Raw genomic sequence first — 23,825 nt, 5'->3', positions numbered from 1 at the left:
ACTGCAGATACTCAAGCTACCACTATATACTTCTATTGTGACTGTTCATTTTTATACTACACTGAAAATGCAATGATGGGATTATTTAATTGTCGCAGTCCATTTATGCAATACTGAAATAAAGGAAAGGGGTAGAAGCTTTCTGCCTTTTAGAGATTATGTAGTCATGTAATATGTTTATAAAGCTAGATTCTACTAAACGCTTGGAATTTAATTTTAATAGATTTCAGAGATCAAAAACAGTAAATGAAGGTATCCATTTTTGTTGTATTCACTGAGTGAATTCACTTTAAGCAGACTCAAAATTCTTAAAGTGTTGTTATTTTAAAAAAAAATGGAAAAAGTCAATAAAACTCTTAGTGACTGCTGAAGAGGATTGGAAAAAGCTCTATCCTCTGTCCAATTATTTATATACCTTACCAGCTGCAAACATGGAATGGTGTCAAGTTATTCCTTCAGAGAATAGAGCCTAATGCAAATTTGCTAAACAAGCAATCAAAAAAACCTTAAGACTTGCAGCAAATGTCAATGATTTATAAAATTTTTCTGGAAGACTGACAAACTACTTCCATATCAATGTTTTATACTGAAATGTAAACACTGGTAAATAATACTGACTGAAAAATACATGAATTGCATCCTAATATTTTTGTTATTTGTAGGGAATGGATATGTATCTGAAGCCATAATCAAAAATGTTAGAATACAATCTGAAACTTATATATTCCAATCACCCTTCAATCACTTTTTTTTTTTCCTCCTCCTATCAAATGAGAAATTTGACTCAAGGCAGCTCCAGTAACAGAGAGGAACTGATGAAAACAGAGATTTTAGTTCCACATGTATTTAAATTATTCTGTCTCCCTGGAAACGCTGCTGCTGCTGCAGATGGATTTGGCTTTTGGTGGCTAAAAATATCTACTCCTTAATAATGACAGTGTGAAAGATACTGAATAAAACTACTGTGTGTTGTCACTAGCTTTATAGTTTCCTAATGATTCAGGTATACTACCTGAACCACAGATTTGCATTTTCCATCCAAGGTTCCTTCTCAGATGCTGGCAGCATTCACCAGCTTTTTTGAAATGATATAAGCTCATTAGCCTTGGTTGCACACCCTGCTGAGAAGGGAGCATATGCGTGGGAGGTAGAATAGCCAAAAGATTTGAAAGCAGGTAGAAAGTTGGAATAAAAAAAAGTTCATGAGAGTGTGTGTTTATGTAACGTAATATTTGGGGTTCCAGGTTTACTCACATTGAAGTCAATGGTAGGAGCCCTACTTAAATAAGAGAATGTTTAAACCTGCCTTTTGTATCTAGTCCTTCAGTGTAAGTTAACTCTTTGTCAATAAAATGTTTCAGTTATTATATGACTTCCTCATCAGTTGTGTGTGTAGATGGCTAAAATATTACACAAACAGATTAGCAGTTGCTTTTTAAGTTTAATATTAAATTACCTTAAGCAAAAGCTGAAACCTAAATTACTAAAAATCTTGTCTTAAACAAAAAATACCTGTTACCATTACTAGGAAGTTTCATCCTCTAAAGAATTAACTCTTTGCTATTAAGAAAGTACAGTCACTTTTTTTTTTACATTCAATTCTTTATTATTCATTTTTTTGAGAAATATATTTTTAATGGATTTATAGCCTCCACATACCACAAATTCTTTTGTTGTTAGCTGATATTCAATATATACAAAACCACCGCTGGTATTCAATATATACGAAAACACCGCTGTGGTACCTTTCCTTGACCTCTCCTTTGTTTCCATGGGATGACTTCCTGATTGTGCCAAGGAAACAGAGCCAATGACAGACGCTTCCTGAATACTGCATGGTGGGCTGAATGTGTTTTGTTTTTGTTTTAATTCCTTTTTGTTGTTGTTGTTGTTTTAGCGTAAATCACAATTGCTGATTAACTTTCCAACACTGAATGAGGCATTTTTCCCGTTCTACAATGTCTCAAAGGCAACATGAAAATATTACAACTTATTGTTACACAGATAAATAATCCTCTGCAAATTAATACTAAAATCCATTTTTATGTGACAGCAGAAGTACCAAAGGTGATTTAAAGTAAAAGCTGAATACTTGGTTTTGATTAGTTGAAATGAGTAAGAGGAAGTGATATGGTAACTTTCATTCTATAAGAGAGTATTAACATATTAATAAGGCAGATTATTGAATGGTTTATAAGATTTTTTTCTATGAGGACAATATAAATCATAGCAGGCCTTCTTGAGAATAATTTGTTTTGTATTAAGATGAGCAAACCTGTGAATCACTTTAATTTTAAAGACAATTTCCTATAGTACATGACAACTTAATTATAGAAATATAATATGCAGAGTTACAATTTAAGATTCCATGCCCATATCTCAGGTAATAAGTAAATCTGAATGTTATTTTGGTGAAGAAAGGGTATGAGAAGTTACTGGAAGTAACAACAGTGAATTTTACATCTGTAGTGGAATTGTACCAGTTTGACATGGATCCTTTGATTTCTGGATATAGAAGCAGAAGTTCTCCTCTGCTGAAAACAGTAATGAGAAATTTTGTCTCACATTGCCTGTCACTATTTTTGGCTTGTGGAAGATAGTGACAATAACACAGAGAAAGAGAAAACTAGAATAGTACTTTTTTTTTTTTTTTTTTGATGAGTTGATTGTAGGCAGATGAGCTACAGTTTTCTGCCAGGCTAGGCCTTTCCAGCATTTTTCTGCATTATTTGTTCTTGCCTGCAGAAAAGAGGATTTAATTGTTCTATGCTAAACAGCTGATATCAGACCATGTGTGTGAAGATAGGCTGTCTTGCCACATTTGTTGCTCTCCAAAAGAAAAGAAATCCATTCATCTTGTTTCTCATCTCCTGAAATTAGCTGCTTTCTATCATGTTACATATAGGTAGCACTGTTATTGTCAATAGTTATGGCAAGAGCAAGGTAAGAAGGATTTAGTTTTTTGAAACGCTACAGATTTCAGAGGAAAGAGTAGCTAACCCTGAACCAAAATTCAAGAAACCATGGGTCAGAAGAAGAGAGCTGTTGGATTCATGCTGTCTCTCCTGGCTTTGGTGGCAATGCTGAATGAGTGCCCAGGCTATATGTTATGTTAAACAGCATGTTTTACAGAGCCGGGCTCTACTGTTGTTCCTGCGTGGGGAGCTGGGAGCAGCATAATGCAAAGCAGCTGTGCTGAAAATATGCAGAAAACACTACTGCTGGTTTCAAAATCTCTTTCCAGTTGCAAGTGGGGTGCTGAGCAAACCAAAGGTTCTCAGTCCTTTTGCAAAGAGGTGCAAAAGGATGCATTGTTAGTATGCTGAGTCTTATGCAGCAGACAGACGAGTTCTTCCCTCATCTACGTGCTAGCTTCCTCTTTCCTCAAAGTCTGCATTTCCATAGAAGTAAGCAGAACTGTTGGCAGTGTCTTGCGCTCTCTCCCACACTTTGATCTTACAAGCAGCTGTGATGACTGCTGGCCAGAGCTTCGCTACAAGCAGCCTCCTGGAACATGGTCTAAAAAGTAAAAACCTTTTCAGAGAATCCAACAACGAACTTTAGAAATTTCTTTTTGGGTACAGATGCTTCTGTGGTGGAGGTAAAATACAGTGCACTGTATCTTTTCTTCAAACAAAAGCAAAAAATAACCTGGTTGCTTCCACAAAGATTTCTGCTGGATAGATTTTTTCGTTGGTGAAAGCTTAAAGCCTTACATAAGAGAACTAGCCAACACCAGGTCTTTGGTGATGTCACCTGAAAACTTTGGAGGGGGCTTCATGATGAGCCCAGAAAAAAGTGTTGTGGATGACTTAGGTGGAGGTTAGGTATCATATATCTGAGTCTGTAACCCAGTTTCAGCATGGCTTTCTTCTTTAATCTCGTTTTCCTCTAGGACTCAGTGTCTTCTATGCATCTTGGACTCCTGTGGAAGCAGCTCTTGCTTCTAACACAACAGTGAGCTTAGAAAAGTGTTCTAAATGAAACACAACCTCAAACTAAACAGCTTGTATGGACAAGTCTTCTCATGTTGACAGGAAAGCCCAGTCTTGTTGATTGCCTCTGAGCCTTCCTTCTCTGCTGCTGGGTTGTGCCCTCATTGCTGGAGATCTGAATGCTAAGCTCCTGAATTCCTGGTTGAATACCTCTTACTCATCTCCCTTTGCACTTCAGAAGGTCATTCTGAGAGAAGACTTAGAAAAGCTAGCCTAGAATTTTTTTCTGTTTGAAGGATTGTGTGTGAACGTATCTCCTGTAACTGTTGACCAGTGTTTCTCCTGTGCTCTTTGTTGCTCTGCTTGAACCTTAGGTGTTGTAGCAAAGAAGTGAACTGAGACATCAAGAAGGTTGCTTCACTACTGGTCTGTGGGGGGGGGGGGGGGAGGGTTATAACTGCATGATGGAGGTGAGGATATTTGGACCATTGGTAGTGTTGTGTGATGGCCCAGACAAGCAAGCATGTAGGAGGACAGGACCTTAAAAGATGTTTCTGAAGAACTGAAGGAGCTCGTTCTACCATGGCTGTATCCATGCTGCATATAGGAGCTGAGCACATGCCAACATCCCCTCTGCATTCCAAATTCATTGCCAGTGGAGCCAGTTGACATGTGTTAGAGCCGTACAGCGATATGTAGGCAGTCTAGAAGATTAGTGGATTAGTACTCAAGTGTGAAATCAGGAGTGCTCAAAAGTTATGGTATAGAAACCCTGCAAAGAGCAGACTTGGCAGGATTTGGCTTGCAACATCAGAACAAATTCCCAGGTTGAATTGCACAGCCTTATCCTGCAGGATTTACCTAGTGCTATAGGTTTAGCTAGACTGAAACAAACAAACAGGGAAAGACTTTTCCTAGTTTGTGTAACTTGACCACTGTGATAAGCACAAATTTAGGTATGTAGTAACCAGGGATTTTTTTTTTTTTTAATTTATTTCCATCAGTCAAAAAACTGAAGCAGTAGAAATTGCTGTATTCTGCATATCTTATATAAGGTTTTTCAAAAGGGTTTGATATAAAGAGAAAACTTAAAACATTTTCAGTTGGAAACAATTGTGGTTTCATAGAGGATATGCATAATCCTTGCAAATGCAAAGGCATGCACCTGGGAAGGAAGAGCCCTTTGCAAGAATATATATGGGCTGGCGCTGACTGGCTGGGGAGCAGCTCTGCAGAAGAGGTGCTGGGGGTCTTGGCTGGCAGACAGACAGCGAGCTGAAGGTGAGCCAGCAGTGTGTCCTGGCAGCCACGAAGGGCAAGAGCCTCCCACGCTGCATTAGCAGGAGCACAGCCAGCAGGGTGAGGGAAGTGATTTTGCCCTTCTACACAGCACTTGTTAGACCCTATCTGGAATATTGTGCCCAGGTTTGCGCCCCCCCCCGCCCCCCCCAAGAGAGACATTGATAAGCTGGAGCGAGTTCAGCAGAGGGTCACCAAGATGAAGAGGGGCCTGGAGCACTCGCCCTGGGAAGAGAGGCTGAGGGACCTGGGCTTGTTTAGCCTGGAGAAGGGAAGGCTTTGAGGGGGACCTGAGAGAAACTGTCCAGTACCTATGAGGAGGTTATGAAGGATGGAGTCAGGCTTTTGACGGTGGTATGTGGCAGGAGGGCAAGAGACAAGGGACATAAATTGAAAGGAGAGGTTCACGCTGGATGTAAGGAGAAACTTTTTCCCCATGAGGACATCTGGGCCTTGGAACAGGTTGCCCAGAGAGGTTGCGTGGTCATTGTCCTTGGATGTTTTCAAGACCAGGCTGGTTAAAGCCATGAGCTTTAACCTTTAACGGTCTGATCTCCTAGCTGACTTTGCTTTGATCAGGAGGTTGGACAAAAAACCTGCTGAGGTCTCTCCCACCCTGAATTATCCTATGACTCTAAGCAGATTTTATTTTTTCCATCCTACAAATGAAAAGTTGGACAACTTACAGATAAGTGCTCAATTCATTTTTTAATTTATTTTTGAAGCAGTTCCTCATAACTGTGAACTTGAGTGTGTTCTTGCATGGAACTCCCATCTTATGAATCAATTTCACTCTTACCTCCCATTAAAATTTAGAGTTTTTGTAACTTATGTGGTGATTTTTCTGTCTCTGGTTTTGTGCTGTTAAATAGAGTAGCAGTTCTTAAGGAAACAAATTCAAAAGGGCATTTTTATTTGCCCCTCTCGTCCTCTCCAGAGGAAGAGGCATGAAAAGTGCAAAAGAAAAGGAATAGCTGAAGGGGGGGTAAAAAGCACATAGACTTCTCAGCATAATCTATCTCTTTGGGAATTGTAAAAGAAGATCTGAAAGACTTTGTCTGAAGTCATGCACCTGTAGAGCAACCATTGGTGCGAATCACTGTATCTCTCTTCCCCCAGACTTTTAGCTGTAGGATTTTACTGCACAGTAAAGGTGGCACCTGACTTTGCAGGGATCAACTAGTGGTATTCCTTGGACCTACAGAGAACAGTTTCTATGCGGCATTATCTTGCTCTGTGTTGCTAGTTTTTACAGATTGTACTGGTGAAACTGTCAGAGCTTACCTCTGGCAACTGCTGCTTGCAATTGGAGCTGCCAACTACAGCAAAACATGTATTGCAAACATTAATTTGAATTCTGAACAGCTGTTTGATTCATATTCTTGTACCTCTGTTGTTCACTGTTTGCAAGCATTCATGCAAATGGATTTTTGTCTGCATTAATGCAGTGCTTTACATGAATAGTCATTTTCACAAGCAAATGATATTCTTTGTGAGTGAAGTTGTCACTTTTGTTTTTGACCATTTTTTTTATAACTGTCAGTTGCACAAAGGGCAAAATAATTAAGTGTGATATGTGTGACGAAGCAAACACCTTGATTAGTGAACAGTTCATGACCATCTCTGTTACTGGCATTTGTTCAGCAGGTGATTAGATAAGCAAAATTTGTTTTTTTAAAGAAATCAAGCTCAGTTTGCAAGCTAAAAAAAGATGTACATTCAGAAAGAATATTAATCACAACAGATAATCTGAACATCTCTGCTTCTGAGCATCAATATTCACGATTTAACTGTGAAATTATTTGCCAAGTCTCCCCTAGCAAGTTACAGTACATGCTGACTGGCCAGTAGGTGGGAGTTGTTTGTGATGAGTACTTTGCAGTAATGTTTTATGTCTAGCATCTGCTTTCTGCATCCTCCTGTTCAGTTTGCAATCATTTGCATAGAAGTGTTTTTGTTTAGAAGCGAATCTATATTGCTGCTATGGGCTTTGTCTCAATTTTTCCATACTTTCCAGCTGATATATTTGAGACATAGCAAAATGCTGTGCAGCTGATTCATAGGTCAGTCTATAATGCCTTTATTTTCAGATGTGAATTATTATCCAGGTAGACTTTATCATCATATGTGATCTACTTTCAAGAAGGAATTGATACAAAATAAGATTTCATTAGTGAATGAAAGAGGCCATTTATTGGATTTTTTTTTCTAAATACCTGTAAGTTCTTGGGCTTTTTCCTGCTTTTCCTGAGCTTTTAGTCAATGACTGATTCCTACAGTGAGGCTTTTCTCTAAAGCATGAGGATATATTATCTGAGGCAGGGACCTATTTTATTATTTTATGTAAGTTGTTCTATTTTATGTTATGGTTACTGCATGTGGTACATAATCTCTTTCTTTCTTCCCCCCCCTCTTCCCCCCCTCTCTTCCCCCCTCTCTTCCCCCCCTCTCTTCCCCCCCTCTCTTCCCCCCCTCTCTTCCCCCCCTCTCTTCCCCCCCTCTCTTCCCCCCCTCTCTTCCCCCCCTCTCTTCCCCCCCTCTCTTCCCCCCCTCTCTTCCCCCCCTCTCTTCCCCCCCTCTCTTCCCCCCCTCTCTTCCCCCCCTCTCTTCCCCCCCCCTCTTCCCCCCCCTCTTCCCCCCCCTCTTCCCCCCCTCTCTTCCCCCCCTCTCTTCCCCCCCCTCTCTTCCCCCCCCTCTCTTCCCCCCCCTCTCTTCCCCCCCCTCTCTTCCCCCCCCTCTCTTCCCCCCCCCCTCTTCCCCCCCTCTCTTCCCCCCCCCTCTTCCCCCCCCTCTCTCTTCCCCCCCCTCTCTCTTCCCCCCCCTCTCTTCCCTCTCTCTTCCCCCCCCTCTCTCTTCCCCCCCCTCTCTCTTCCCCCCCCTCTCTCTTCCCCCCCCTCTCTCTTCCCCCCCCTCTCTCTTCCCCCCCTCTCTCTTCCCCCCCCCTCTCTTCCCCCCCCTCTCTTCCCCCCCCTCTCTTCCCCTCTCTCTCTTCCCCCCCCTCTCTCCCCCCCCCCCCCAGCTATTCTAACACAGCCAGTTTGGGGCCTTTCACTGGTGTTTGGAGACACCTGCTTTCTAAAGGACTGCTGCAGTGAGATTGTTGCCATGGTGTGCTAAAATGTCAGTCTGGCCAGACTTTTACATCGATTTACTCGGTATATTTTGGGTAGTGTTGTAACTATTTTAAATACCACCCTTCCCCCCCCCCCCATTTACAAGAGATTTTTTTTTCTTCTAGTGATAATATGTTGCCTATGAACTTTTCCAGTGTGTGGTGCCTGCCCAGTACCTGGCGCTGTAGCGAGGCGAAGCCTGTTGCCATGGAGCTTTGTAGTCTTGCTTTGCCAGTCAGTGTCCCTGCAACTAGAGAACTTGTTAAATGATCGCTTTGTAGGAGTGGTTTCTTCAGGGTGGAGGAGGATTAAGGAAAAAAGGAAGAAAATTGGGCGGGGGGCTTATGAAAAACACATTCTTCTCCCAGCAGGCTTCCATCACATGCTTCTGCTGTGGCAAATTGCCATTTCCTTTAGGAATCCGTATCTGTGTCAGGCAATTGGTGTTTGATCTGTAGCTCACATGATGCATGTGTGGGGTTGGGTTTGCTTGCTTTTATGTTCTTCCCTCCATTTTCAGCTTTGTTTTGCCTTTCTGTGGATTAGTGCCATGTTAGCATGGTGAGAAGCATGGCAGAGGATGATGCATCACATCTCTGTGTGAGCGCTTTGGTGAAGGATACATCAACAAACAGGAATGCTTCCAGTGCCAACTCGTTACTCAGTTGTGTGAGTCAGCAGGATGCTGGTCCAAATCAAGAAGCAGCTTAGCTGTTAGATAACTATTTAATAATTACACAAAAAGGTCTGTTTTTAATTGAACTCTTCCACCCAGCTTTATCCCCATTTCACCTAAAAGTTTGGTGTAGCAGATCTGTAGCTGTAGATGTTTGTTGTCTTAGTGTTTGCCTCTGGAGGCTGGAACTGACTGGTGTCTTACTGGGAGTCTAAGCATATTGAATTATCGCTTCTTTTAATTTCAGTTTTTAATCTATTCTGTGCATCTGTTTTTCTTAGTCGTGTGATGCTGTTTGGTTCCTATATACAGGCATTTACTTTTGGGTATTGTATTCTATGCAGAAATGCAGAGATTTTGTTATTTTTCTTCAGAATATATATGTTGCTATAGTATGTCTGTGTCTATGAGGTTATTCCCGTTCCATATGACCTACTGTTCTGCTTACTGTGTGACTTTTTTTCAGTGAAAGTTGTATCATTGTGTGGTTATGCTATCCTTATGGTTCTGTTATCTGATAAGTTGTTTATTTGCATATAGGTTTACTTTCTGTCCATATATATGAAAGTATGACTTTTGTAACTCCTTTGTGTCCTGCCCCTGAAATCAGTAGAGTTTTCAGTTAAGATCAGATAGGATCCAGGTTTTTTTGTGACTGTAGTTGTTTTAATTTGGGTCCCCAAAACCTGAAAATACTGATTCAGGTGTAGCTGCAGTACAGGAAAAAGAATGGCAGTTCAATTAGAATTGCCTGGCTTGGTTCCCTGGAAGGTATGGTTGTTGACTTAGCGAACCTTTATATCACTGGCTTTGGGGCTTCATTGCTGTTAGAAGTTTGACTGCTGCTTTTTCCTGTTGATTACTATCCTCCACTGGGATATATATCACATCATCAACAGAGGGTGCGAAATAACAGCCTGATGAACAGTATCATGTTGTATGTCACCATGCTTGTCTCCTAGTTCCTGGAGATGTGGATCTTGCTCAGGTACTGCATGCTGTCCATGTAAACAATGTGTGGGTTAAATGTATCAGAACATTCCTTATTTACTTCTGTGCAGATGTGCCTCTTTCTGAAGAATATTGGCTTATGGAGTGGCAGCTGTTAATGCAGATGTTATTCTAAAGGAATCTGCTGCTGATACATAATGTGTACAAACAGTTTTGGATACTTGTTAGTCTATTGGTATGATATCTGAGCTTCTGAGTAATGAAAGTGTTTTTCCTTCCCCCTATCTCCTGGAGAGATTTGATACCAGAGAGACTAGGATCAACAGATCCCAGACAAGTGGCAACACCTAAATATTAGTGGGAATGCTTGGTCAAACAACATTTGTACCTGGAAGAGAGATTCAGGACAAAAAATAGGCAATGAATAGTTAAGCTTTCTTTATGAGTCATGGTGATACTCAACTTCTGCGGTGCTCCCCTATCTTCTGGCTTACCTTCATCAGGTAGTGGGTATGGAACTAACCTGTATGTCACTCCCAAGGATTCTAGGAATCACTTGTTACAGTTCAAACAGAAATTCTTGTTGTCTTAATAAAATGGCCCTGCTGCTGCCAGGTCACGACACTTGATACAAATGTAGGCTATGCTAGATGCAAGGAAATTTAAAGTCCTTTGGTGTGAAAAATAATTGTTTCTGCTACTAGCTGTAACAGCCTTACTGATGTGCAAGATGCATGTTAGTCATGTAGTCACTGTGTGGCATACTTGCAGAAGAGAATGTCTGACAAAAGGGCTTTTGGGGGGGGATTGTTTCAGGCTATGAAATTAGTTCTTGCTTTCTGACAGTCTGCATGCTAGTGATGATTACAGCCATTGGATTTGACTTAGAATTCAGTTTCGACAGGGGTTATTCGGACTTGAAACTTTAAGATTCCTGTAGCCACAATCTGAATATGCTTGGACATGGATTTGACCTAGGTTGCACTTGTACAGTAAACCTTTTGTCAGCCCTTTTCTCACTTTCCTGTCTCTTCACTGAGATGTTTGAATGTAAGCATTTTCTTTCTCACACTCCAGCTGCTTCTTCACCCTCTTCTACAGTCAAGCTATAATCCTTTGGTTTTGATATTGCAGTCTGTTGCCATGGAAATAATTGTGATTTCACAAATTCAGTGCTATAAGCACTGCAGGAGGCAGTGGAAAAGGTGGTTGGGAAAAGAGGTACAGCGAGGACATGGGGGCATTTCAGAAGAGTTGTTTCTGAACCTATCTTTTGAGGTTTTCCCTTTTCCCCCCACTTTTTTCCTTTTTGTGTGTGTGTTTTTTCCCCTTTTTTGTAAATGTGGTTTAATTAATGGTTGAAGCTTAACAATTTGGTGTATTCTTAAGTTGCTTGCAGAGGTTATTACAAAATGATGCAAAATGTTCCTTTTCTTGTCCTCGGGATAAGAATATACTGATTTCTTTGCTGTTTGTGATAACTCACTTTTGGACAAAAGGGCAAGGGCTTCGAGCTAAGCATGTTCAGTTTAAGTCATGTCTTTAGCCTGAAGAAACCCCTCTCAGGAAAACGTATTTTTCATAAATAGCAGAATAGGCTGAGGTGATTATGACAGGCAGATGCACTTAAAGCTCTCTGTGTGATTGACAGTATTAAAACCTAATATATTCATTATTTAATTTTTAGTGTGCTCTGCATTCAAACAAGTGCAGTCCTGAAAATCATTTTATGCAGCATCTGTTTTTAGCATTATATTGTGATTCCACATCTATACTGAAGTCTTTTCTCTAAATTGGACACATCCATAAAGGCATAATGAAACTTATGGAGGAAATCAACTTTGTTATAAAATAAATTGAATTGGCAGCTTTTACTCTTAAAGACTGCCTGTAACAAAGTCAGTGAGATGATGAATATACTTATTATATGTATTTTTGATTCCTTCCTGGTAAAGTTGTTTAAAACTCTTGGTAAGGAGCCATTTAGCTAAAGGTAGTAGGATCTGGCTGATATATAAACTCCTCCGTGATAAATGAATTTGAAGATCTTTGTTGCATGGATAACCAGCAGATGTTTCAGTGCTTCATTGCCTGTTCCTGTTACAGGTACATGTGACAGCATTGCAGCTATGAGTGGAATTTTAAAGAGGAAGTTTGAAGAAGTTGATGGCTCCTCATCCTGTTCCTGTGTGTGGGAATCAGATGATGACATTTCTAGCAGTGAAAGTGCTGACAGTGGAAATAATGTTCATCCATCAGCCTCTAATCATTTTATCCGTAAGTACTAAAGTGGTGTGTAAGCATGATCCTCCATTTTACATGACCTAAGAAGGATTCAGCTTACTTGAAAGAAATGTAGTGTAGGCTATCTGCATTTATTTTGAAGCTTTTTTCTGTTTTTATTACATTTCAGTGTTGAGATTGTTAGAAATATTTCTTGTTTAAAAAAACAACTATTTCTCTAATAGTTGTTTATGTAAAATCTAGTAGCTGTCAGAGTGAGATTCAGCAGTAACTTCACTTTTTTTACTAATTCATTTATATCTAGAGAAATTGAAATGTTTCAAGTATATGGAAGAGCACTTTCTGTTTTGGGTGGTGATTTGGGTGAGGAGGGAGGAGGGATTATCAGCAGTAACTTGGCTTGAAGTCCAGTGCTTTTGCTTGACCCTGGCATTTCAGAGTTGAGAGTAGCCTGCGCTATCTGCTGTTTTAGAATAGCTAATCCCTATGGCTTTCCACCATACTGCCTGAGCCAATGCAATCACATACCCCTCTGTCCTTTTCTTTCACTCGTTACAGGAGTAAACTCAGTGTGTAATTCTCTCAAGTGGAATATTAGGTCTGCTCTTGATGTCTATATGAGATGCTCAAAGAAAGCAGCAATTCTGTCTTACAAAGCTAGGCTAGTGCTATTTGTGAATCACAACTGGAAGGTTAGTGTAGTTCCTTACCTGAAAATGAAAAAAGGGCTCCTCTGAGTAAGGAACCCCTGTGCTGCCTTCTTTCTGAGCAGACTTTTCAAAAGCGCATTGATAGATTGGACAATCAGGCTCAGAGGGTCGGGGTGAATGGATTGTTCTTTGCCTGGAGGCTGGTAACAGATGGGGTAGCATAGGGGTCTGTCCTGGAACCTGTCCTGTTTAACATCTTTATCAATGATCTGGAGGAGGTGATGGAGTGCACTTGCATCAGGTTTGCAGAGGATCACAACCTAGGGGGAGTAGTCGATGGCCTCAAGGCTCCCATTCAGAGGGACCTAGGCAGGCTGGAGGAATGGGTCGATATGAGCCTTGCAAAATTCAGCAGGGACAAATGCAAAGGCATGCACCTGGGGAGGAAGAGCCCTTTGCAAGAATATATATGGGCTGGCGCTGACTGGCTGGGGAGCAGCTCTGCAGAAGAGGTGCTGGGGGTCTTGGCTGGCAGACAGACAGCGAGCTGAAGGTGAGCCAGCAGTGTGTCCTGGCAGCCACGAAGGGCAAGAGCCTCCCACGCTGCATTAGCAGGAGCACAGCCAGCAGGGTGAGGGAAGTGATTTTGCCCTTCTACACAGCACTTGTTAGACCCTATCTGGAATATTGTGCCCAGGTTTGCGCCCCCCCCCGCCCCCCCCAAGAGAGACATTGATAAGCTGGAGCGAGTTCAGCAGAGGGTCACCAAGATGAAGAGGGGCCTGGAGCACTCGCCCTGGGAAGAGAGGCTGAGGGACCTGGGCTTGTTTAGCCTGGAGAAGGGAAGGCTTTGAGGGGGACCTGAGAGAAACTGTCCAGTACCTATGAGGAGGTTATGAAGGATGGAGTCAGGCTTTTGACGGTGGTATGTGGCAGGAGGGCAAGAGACAAGGGACATAAATTGAAAGGAGAGGTTCACGCTGGATGTAAGGAGAAACTTTTTCCCCATGAGGACATCTGGGCCTTGGAACAGGTTGCCCAGAGAGGTTGCGTGGTCATTGTCCTTGGATGTTTTCAAGACCAGGCTGGTTAAAGCCATGAGCTTTAACCTTTAACGGTCTGATCTCCTAGCTGACTTTGCTTTGATCAGGAGGTTGGACAAAAAACCTGCTGAGGTCCTTTCTAACCTGAATTATTTTCTGGTTTTATGGGTTACATACATGAGAGATTCAGAGAGAATTGAACTAGCTCTGCTGGTGCTAATTTTAGAACTGGGTTCACTGGGGAACATGATGTGGTAATAGCAAGCATGTGTCTAGATTTTGGGGGGGTTGTTGTTGTTTTTTTCTGCTAAGTCTGTAGGGAGCCTTGTTTTGCTTCATCAACTTACTAGCTCAAGTGTCTGCCAGCTCTGGTAGCTATCTGACCCCTTTCACTGCCAAATGTATACATCCTGTGTTCTGATTTGGCACTTTCAGGAATCTTGATGCCTTACCTCTGTGGGTGCAGAGAAGAGCTAGTACTGAGTGGTTTTGAAAAGGCAGTAGGTTTCTTCCAGAATTTAAAATGCTAGTGAGAAGAACAGAGATTGGGAATGGTTTGAGATACAGGTGGATGTGAGGGCTTCCTCCCCCCCCCCCCAAGTCGTTACCCTGTTCTGATTGCATCTAAGGCTTTTGTTGTTGGCTCTTGAATTTGAACTCCCTAGCTTAGGGATGGGGTTCTCAGAATCTGCAATTTGTTCCACTTGGCAGTGTGCCGGTGCTTCAGTCTAGTGAATAGGCTTCAGGGCATGATGCAGATGCATTTATTTTGCTTAGCTTTCATTTGTTTTTCATTTTTATGTGGGTTTTGTTTTTTCATTTTCATTGTTTCATTCCTGACAGAGCTGGAACTTATTTGCTCATGTTTCTATAGACAATGACAGTACTTCTTTAAAGCAGTTCATTTTGGGTAACTACTTTGTAAGGTTTTTGTGGGAGAGGAAAAAAAAAAAAAACTGACCGCTACAACAGTAGACTTTATAATTCACAAAGTAAATAAATCACATTGTTTTTGTGAAGCAGAAGAGACAACAAAGAGATAACAAAGATTGAATCTAAGGAGCATGGCTCTCCATAGTTGTACAGTTTAGCACACAATCAGAATAGAAGCCACATCCACTTCTTCTTACAGTTGTGCTTATATAAGGTGATGGAGAATCAGACCTATAGTCCAAGAAAATGCAGTAGTTCATGTAAATTAGCTCAGGAACTTCTGACTATTCTTCTCTTTGTGACCTCAAAGAAAATTTTGTGATTCCTTTGTGAAAATATGATACTAAAACAGTTTTATTTCCCTAATTTTGCTAGCATTCATCATTTTTGGAAATATACTATTTTCTGGAGAGAATGGGTTAATTTGAGCAATTACTGCAACAAATTTTTACTTAGAACAGGTTGTTTTGTTTTGTTTTGTTTTTCCTTCTTACAGGTTCTGGAATATGACTGTTTTTTTTGTACCAGAACCTATTTCTTCTCAGCCAGATACTGGCTGTAGTTGTTTTCAGATTCCTGCTTTAAGAACCTGGTTCTCTATCATTGTGATTTTCAGTTAGTCATCAGCTTCTACAAAACCCAGATATTAAAATTTATTAACAGGCTATGATCTCTAGATATACAAATGGAAGTCAGTAAGAATATTCAGAAATAAAGATTATCTGTGGGAGAAAGTTGCAGGATTAGATCATACAGTATTTGAATACAGGGCAAAACATGCCTCACTATTGCAGACAAGTATATCTTCACTAGCATATGTTATACGCATAGCAGCAGGCTTTTAGAATATATAAGACATGTTTACTCTAACCTCATCTGAGATCACTGTCAAATTCTTTCCTTCTCAGCTCACTTCATGCAGTAATGCGGTTATTCTGTATACGCATTCCTTGAACTCTAGGCTCCTGCTGTGTGCGCAAGGCCACTGTGCCTTTCAGAAAAACCTAAAACAATTAGTATGAATTCCTTTCCCTCTTCTTATTGATGCATACGCTGATTCATTGTTTTTACAAGGGATCGCTGAAACACGTAACAGCAACCTAAAAAACGCTCTGTTATGCCATGAGCCCCAGTAATCCCTGTCAGTACATAGTAATTCTTTGTGATAGTGGAATGTAATATTGTAACAGTATATCATAAATTGCACATAGATTAAGACTGCTGTTAATTATTAATGCTCAACTTTTTGCATTAATGTGTATACTTCTTCTCCTGTGGTAACATATTTTTTTCAAAATTAAATTTTGGGCATTTTCAAATCAATTAAATGATTACAGTAGCATTATGTGTTATATTAGATTTCCCTGGTGATGTGCACTGGATATGAATATCCTTTTTAAAAAAAAAATATAGTAATATGTGTGTTTGTGTGTGTATATATGTAAAAGTACAGTAAATGCAATAACCGGATATAGAAGTGTTTGCTGATGTTTCAAATGTAAAATTTGTGACAGAATACCACAGAACTGAAGAGGAGAGTGAGAAGCTACAGTATTTTTTGTGTATTATGATTATTTCCTTTTCAGCAGGACAGTCTCTGCTTAAGGGCAAATGGCTGCAGTAAGAAACTCCTGTTGGTTAGTTATTACCAAGTGTCAGGTGGTTCCAGTAACAGGTTGGAAGAACTCTTGGGTGGAGTTTGGTCTGTGATTTGGTCTGTGATTTGGCCCTAGGAGATGGAGAGTGAAAAGCTGTTGTAGCCATTGTTAGTTGAGAGCAGAATTGTACTTTGTGGAATTCCGTGTGGCATGGGAATAGCCTGAAATAGTGTTTGGCATGGAGCTGGACCTCCTTGGTTGGAGCGGAGGGCTGCAGCTTAGAATTCTTTTTTTGAATAGACTATGTAGGAGTCAAGGAAGCTGATGGCACTATATATTTTTAAAGTGACATTTGATTTGCCTTAGTTTAAAACGCCAAAAATGGGATCTCAGGAATGTTGAGGACGCTGTCCAAAAGTCCCTCCAGGGTATCTCAACCTTGCAATCAAAGAAGTTCTGTGCCCCAAATTGGAGGCCTGTACTTAATTTTTTGGAAATAGTCTTTCTGTAGTTCATATAGCCCATGAGTAGAGCAGGGATAATACTACTTTACAGACTAAGCAGATTATTGAAAACCATAATCATACCTGTTTTTAGAAGATGCCATGTTAGATTTGAGGAGCTACTTGACTCTCTAGTTAAATTCACTGAAGCATTTCCAGCATGAAAACCTGTGCCAGGAGACATTTTCCTTTATCCCATTTCTATGTCATGACTGACTTCTCAGTTTTTACAGTTTCTATGGCAACTGTGATTTTTGATTGGTAACGAATAATAATAGCACTAAAAGATTTTTTTTTCTTTTTAAGACCATATAGTATTTTTCCATCAAAGCAGTAGAGTAAGCAAACCCAAGATGCTTTTCACTAATTGGTATTGTAGTTGAATTGCTGTTTAAACATGGATTCCTGTTTGTGGCAGACTCTACGTATACTAATTTTTCAGATAGCACACATGAGAAAATAGCCTTATTAAAGTTGCTGAATAACTGTCTGGAAAACTCCTGATCATTTATACTTAGAATTTAAGACACTTTTACTTTTCAAATCATGTAGATATTTACATGCCCATGTTAACAGCTTCAAGAAACGGACTTACAAGGCATGGCCCTAAGCAATGCAGCAGGCTATTTGCTGAGGTTCTTTGGCAATTTTGCAATTCATCAGCAAAATGATAGTTGGCAACTAAGGATGGAATTTCATCAGGTGAGAGTCTAAAGGAAGAAGAGAAGAGTAAGGAAATAAATTGCTGGGTTATAAGAGAACAGAGAGAGTGGTCAGACTGGGGTAACACAGAAAGGAGCAAATAGAGAGCTGATCAGTGTGGGAAGACAGATTGCTGATGGTGTCATATATGAAAGAAAAAAGGGACCCAAGAGGTTCCCTGAGACAGGAGGAGCTTGACAGGCAACAATTTTTTTTTTTTTGTTAGTATGAGCAAGAAAGCGGTGGTAACAGATTTCACTTGGTAAATATGTCAGCTTGCAGAAAGGGCTACAGATTGGCTGGCTCATAACTGGGAAAAGAGGGAGGGCTAATGAACAAAATGAGAATGAGCCAGCTTATCAAGATCAAAAGAATTTAATGCTCCAGCAGTTTACAAATTCATAGTCAGTGAAAGTGAGTCATCCTCTTTCACTATATTGATGTGTATATTTCAAAATATCTGGTAACACAGAAAATTACTGGAAAATGTTGATTTGGATTCTGTAGTACTTCTGGTTTTGGTCTCTCTTTATTAGCTAGTGAAAAGCCCCTTGTGCTGAGAACGTATTTATAAATCTTGGCCCATATTCAGTAGTATGTACTGACTGCAGGTCTGGAACCATCTTTTGCAGGCAGATCTGAAATCCCTAGATCAGAATGAGGGCATCATGATGTATGAAATGAGATTTTCTGAACTGTTCTTGTCTGAGAGTTTTCTTAAAAATTAAATAGGATAGTTGCATTTTGTGCTTGATTTGTGGTGCAAAATAAAAAGCAGATTAGCAATGGAAGAAGTGTACCAGATCAAATGTAAGCCATTATTTTTGGACTTTTCATAGCAGATGATGTTTTCAGGTGCAATTATAATATGCAAAATGATTTGGATAATTTTATGAATTTTACGAGTGCATGAAAATAATTTACAAGAATAGCATATGTAGCTTCTTTTCTCTCTCCTGTGACATGTATGTACAATTTAAACAACATAAAATCATAATGACTGTGATTTTATTGATAAAGAGGAATGTAACTAAATCCACAGTCTTTAAAATCCTTTCATAAATTCTTGTTTTCAACTAACCTTAAGCTAATTGAGCTAACTTTGAGCTAATTTTACCCAACAGCCTTTTCTGGAGAAACCACAAGGTTAGAATGTAGATGGGTTTTCTTTTAGTGAAGACTTCCTCTGTAGTCTTGGAAAAATAAGATCAAAATTTTAAAACTTGTTTCCTAAAGGTAAGCACTTAAATATCTTGGGTGCTAAAGTAGCTGTCCTGCTTTTAAGACATGAAGAAACATTGTGACAATATTTGGATAACATTTTGGACACAGTATGAGTACCTGGACAAATAGTGAAAGCTATGGGTGGTGTGATATCATCACATTTGCTTCTGTGAGAAAATCATAGATTCTTATAAGGAGGAAAATGGATTTTCTTTTACCATTTTGTAACTTCTAATGTCTTCATTTTTGTCTGAAAATTTTTCTTTGTGCTTTCTTTCTCAAGGCTGCTCTATCCTAACACTAGCTTTCATTCCTACTGAGAGTCTCAGTGGCCTTTCAGCAGCTTCCTGTGGATTATCCTTATGTGCTCTTACGAAGCAAAGGAAGCTTCAGAAAGACTCTTATCATATCTCTTTTCATATCTAGTGCTATCTTTCTTGTTTCATGTTTAGTACATACTCTGCATTTTATGCTGGTTTACAGCTTTTTAGTACCAGTCTTTAAAGGTGGCTAATAAGCTAAGCATGTTCTGCTGTTGTGAAAACTTAAAGCCAAATTAGAATTAGTGTTTTTAATCAATGGTTAATTATTCTAAGCTTTAATTATTTTCATTGTGTATCACGCTCAATATATGAGCCGCTGATAGTGTTTTCTCCTTCCTGAACCCTGCCCTGTTGTTCTTTGCCCACACAAACAATCGGTTTACCACTAGGGGAGAAAAACAGCAGAGAAACAGTGACATACTCTAAATTAGAGATCAGAAAAACAACATATACATATACTGTGTGCCAATATTTTTTTTCCATTTTTGAATTAAATGTCTTCAATTTCACACTAAACTGATCTGCATTAGAAGTAAGATTTCTTGTAGGCATTTTGATAGAAGTGAGACTTTGAGAAAAGTTAAGTAAAAGAAGATTGCGTTCTTCACATTTAGCAGTCTTTAAGTTCAAGGAGAGCATTTCTTTCATTAAGGGCAACATGGAGCAAGGCCCTCAGCCATTAAAATCACAAACATGTTAACAGCACGTTTCACTCTCCTAGAGAAAATGTTGTATTTTCAGATAATATAGATATACATTAACATTCCACTAATCTTTTGCTTTTCCATCTGTTATTTTGGAATTCCATTGTCAATCATTTAACACCATGCTCTGCTAATAAACATCGCTAGCCTGCTTTTCTCTCTGTCATTGCCTTGATTGACTTGATTGATATTGATAAGCAATGGGCATCTGAGAACAAGGCAGAAAGAGGCAGCAAGAATGCTCACGCTAAAAGGTTTTTGTTGATGTTTGGTCTCATAGATGAAGTGCTGAGATCTCTTGGAATTGATTCGGTTTAGATGGTGGTTGGAGGTTGAGTTGGCAGCTGACAATTCTCATAATCCTGTTTCTCCATTCTCCGTACCAGGCATACTGTCCCTGTGTATTTAAGCTGTGTGTATTTCTTAAGACCCTGCATGCATCACCACACTGTTCTGTTAATTCTTACAGGAAAAAGTTGCTTTGCTATCCCTTGAGTTGATAACTGTTGTACTCCTCAGGAATATATCCTTGGCAGAAAGCAGGGTATGGTTATACTGCCATAGTATAATGTCAAAAGAAGAAATTAGACAATGGAGGAGATTACTGTTACTTTAAACATATTTTTGAGGGAGCTTTGACTATATCACATTCAGACTGCTTAAGTTAAATACTTGAGAAACTAAGTTCTAAACAATGTATAGCTTTGATAATTGTATTCCATATCTGGGAAGCTAGGTTTGTTCAGCAAATTTTTTTTAAGATCTTTACACAATTTTGCTCACTTCATAAGAAGTCACATGCAATCTACATGATGGACTATTTCCCTTCCCTGGGTTCTGCTGCCTGAGGCTTTTTTCTTTTCTGTGGTCAGTCTTCACTGAAATAAGTGGAGCTTTAAGTAGGAGTAGGTATTTTATTTGTGTAGAATTATATAGTGCTGCAATTACAACATGTCACTGCAGGAGAGTGGGTTACCTTCTTATTACTGATTATCTGCTCATTATTTTAGTATTATCGGCTGAATACAAGATGATGCAATAAAGTTGTATTGTGCAAATTTTCACAGTTAGTGGCTTCTTATGTCTAGCATTTTAAACAAACAAGAGGATCACATCTGTGTCCTTGAGGACCTTACCATCTAAAGTGCCAATACTGTGGTAACTTAAGGAGGTGCATTCTTCTGCTTGTGTTGCACAAGTGTGATGACAGGAGCGAGGTTAAACAGGCATCAAAATAAAGAGATGAATGAAAGCAATAGGAAATTAAAATTGAAAAAAAAATTGTTTGGGATGTACTATATCTGAGGTATAACAATGCAATTTTGCAGTTGTCTCCTTGCAATGTATAAACATAGGGGAGAAAGTCCAGAGTTGCAACCGTTATCCTCAGTTCTGCCAGAGACTGACTATATAAATTTAAGGAATACATTCTTTAAGCTAGGGAAATAGGGACATAGATTGGCCTTCCTGAGACGTGGGAGTTAATTCCTTATTTTTAGTTGTCATTTTGGAACGTTTTCCTAGGGAGAGCTTTATGAGTCATCAGAAGTAGGTACAGTAAAGTCTTACATTAAGATCCAAAGTATGCAAGTTATACAGTAAGAGAAACAAACTGCAAGGTAGAGCTATAAGAGCTGTACTTGCCTCATAGAAACTCTAGGAAAGATTTCTGCCTTTCTCACAAATACATTTGCTCTTGAATAGAGATATTAAAAATGCAAAATATGACTATTACTCTCATTTGAAGCCTATTGGAACGTCAGAAAGCAGTTTATGACCCAGTTTGTCATTAGCAGTGCTGTCTTTCAAGGCCATGTTCTGTGAGAGTGATTTGTGCTTCTGGCAATGGCAGCTGAAGTGCCTTATCTTTTTGTCAGCTAAACTGCTAAAATTGGCAGGTGCCAAGATGTTACTCAGTTAATCTTAGAAAAACATATAATGCTAGTAATTGTAGTATTTAACTATTTAAGATTCTGAGCCTGGTTTAAAAAAAAAAATCAGAAATACTTTCTCTCCTCAATGCTAATCAACACTATTAATCGTCATTCTTCTGTTCACTGAACTTGTAACATCTTGGGTGTTTTGATTGTGTATATGAATGCTGATACTACCATACCACAATGTATGAGGCATCTGGATAGAGTTCAGACCTCAAAGCTTTTAATTCAGAGTTTTCACAATACCTGTTAAAAAATAGTTGGATAGTTGATAAGTAGCTGGTTCAATCTGAATTCACATAATAAAATGACTCTGTTCTAAAAGAGGAAAACCAGTTAGCAGTCCTCAAGGACACTGATCTGTCCTGCTCTTTTCTAGTTCACTATCAAAGCTGTTAGTGTATTTTTGTAACGTGGAGTCTTTGTATTTTAATGAATTCATCTTCTACTCTATATGTCCCAGAGTAATAGTGATGAAAAAGGGGGTTTCACCATCAGATTGACTGAAAACTCTACTACTACCTCCAAAACGAGGCATTAGCTGATGTTACCTATGATTCCAGCCTTATATTACTGGGTTTCACTATGTGTTTGTGTGCAAGATAATACACCAACCTGTAAGCTCCCACTTGCAATGAATGCACTGAATATGCCGTCACGGAACTGACTGTGTGCTTATCAAGGGTGGTTGAAGCTAGTATGAATGCTTTTTGAGCTTTCTGTATTCCTGATCTTTAGTGGATTGCTCTGTATAAATATTTTGCTTGTTCACAATTTCTTCTAAAGTTGTCTCTGTTTTTGAGGCTCCAGACTTGGGATGCAGGCAAACGGTAGATTTTTAGTACTGAAAATCAGTTTTTATGTTTTTCCAACTGAATAGCTAGTTTATCTATTCAAGGATATTAGTGGATACTTTTGAAAATATTAAAGCAGGAGCTATGTTTGAAAGTAAACCTCTTTCGTATTTTAACTGAGGCACAGCTGTACTTGTACATCACCTATTATCAAAGAAAGCAGCTACAGGCGATGGTCATCTGTAGAGCCATAGTTCAGCAGTGGTTACTATGGAAACAGTAAGTGACCTACATTTTACCAAAAAGTGATAAAGTTTCTGTGATTTTTTTTTTAATGAAACACATCTAATTTAATTTATTTCTACTACTGTTTTTCATCTTTTGCTCCTTGTTTTACTCAAACAATTTTTAGTTTGGAGTGATTAGTGTGGGATTGACACAAATCTTGGAGCAGAGATATCATTTCCATGTTACACTGCTATCTAAAGTTAATAGAAATTGCAACCTTTCTGTCATGCCTAATTATATGTTCTTAGGAAGAAGATAACACAATTAATTACAAAGTGTGTTATTATAATAATTTATTATTTATATAGCTTTTAGTGTATGGTCTATAATGGCTTGCAGTGGAAGGCCAATTCACACAAATTTATCTATTTGACTAACATTTCAACTCTCTAGGATACTGTATGAATAGTTACTCAAACTATTAGGCCTTGAGTAAACACTAAAGATGCTTCTGGCTTTAGTGACTTCAGCTTGTCATTGCCTTTAAGGAAGTGAGAATTTTATCATAAAATAAGAAAATGTACTGCAGAGATTGTTGAAGAAATGAGCAGCCAGAAGAGAGGATGATGTATGACATTTGAAATAAAGCTTCAGTTGGCATTTCAGATACACGTTTCACGCAACAAGAATAACATAGAAGATAAATTTTGGGCTAGAGCATGTGTCTAATGAAGTTGTTAGCTGTTCTGGTTTGTCTAAAGCTATAGCTTACAGATGAGCCAGGCCTGGATTTTCAGAAGATTTTATTAAAACAGGTTCTCAAAAAGAATTTAAATTTAATGATTTTCACTTGGGTGGTTTTGTTGGTGTTTAGATAAAACTTTGTTCTACTTTGAATTGTTTAATGTACTTTGTAGTGTTAAGGAATCTTAAGTTTCATAGAATTTAAAGACAGAGAAAAGTTAGAA

General features: G+C 39.2%; 1 protein-coding gene across 1 annotated transcript in view; it reads left to right on the top strand.

Annotated features, from left to right (window-relative positions):
- CSRNP3 (cysteine and serine rich nuclear protein 3) overlaps positions 1 to 23,825 on the top strand; it is a 113,037-nt gene that overhangs the window by 23,405 nt on the left and 65,807 nt on the right. Inside the window, exon 2 of the mRNA XM_067298540.1 lies at positions 12,081 to 12,251. Within this exon, the coding sequence (XP_067154641.1) occupies positions 12,104 to 12,251 (148 nt within the window). The 5' untranslated portion in view covers positions 12,081 to 12,103. The remainder of the gene's footprint in view (positions 1 to 12,080; positions 12,252 to 23,825) is intronic.

The sequence above is a fragment of the Apteryx mantelli genome, chromosome 6 (assembly GCF_036417845.1).
Source record: "Apteryx mantelli isolate bAptMan1 chromosome 6, bAptMan1.hap1, whole genome shotgun sequence".
Lineage (NCBI taxonomy): Eukaryota > Metazoa > Chordata > Aves > Apterygiformes > Apterygidae > Apteryx > Apteryx mantelli.
Note: the sequence above shows the minus strand (reverse complement) of the source record. Positions and strands in the feature narration are given on the sequence as shown.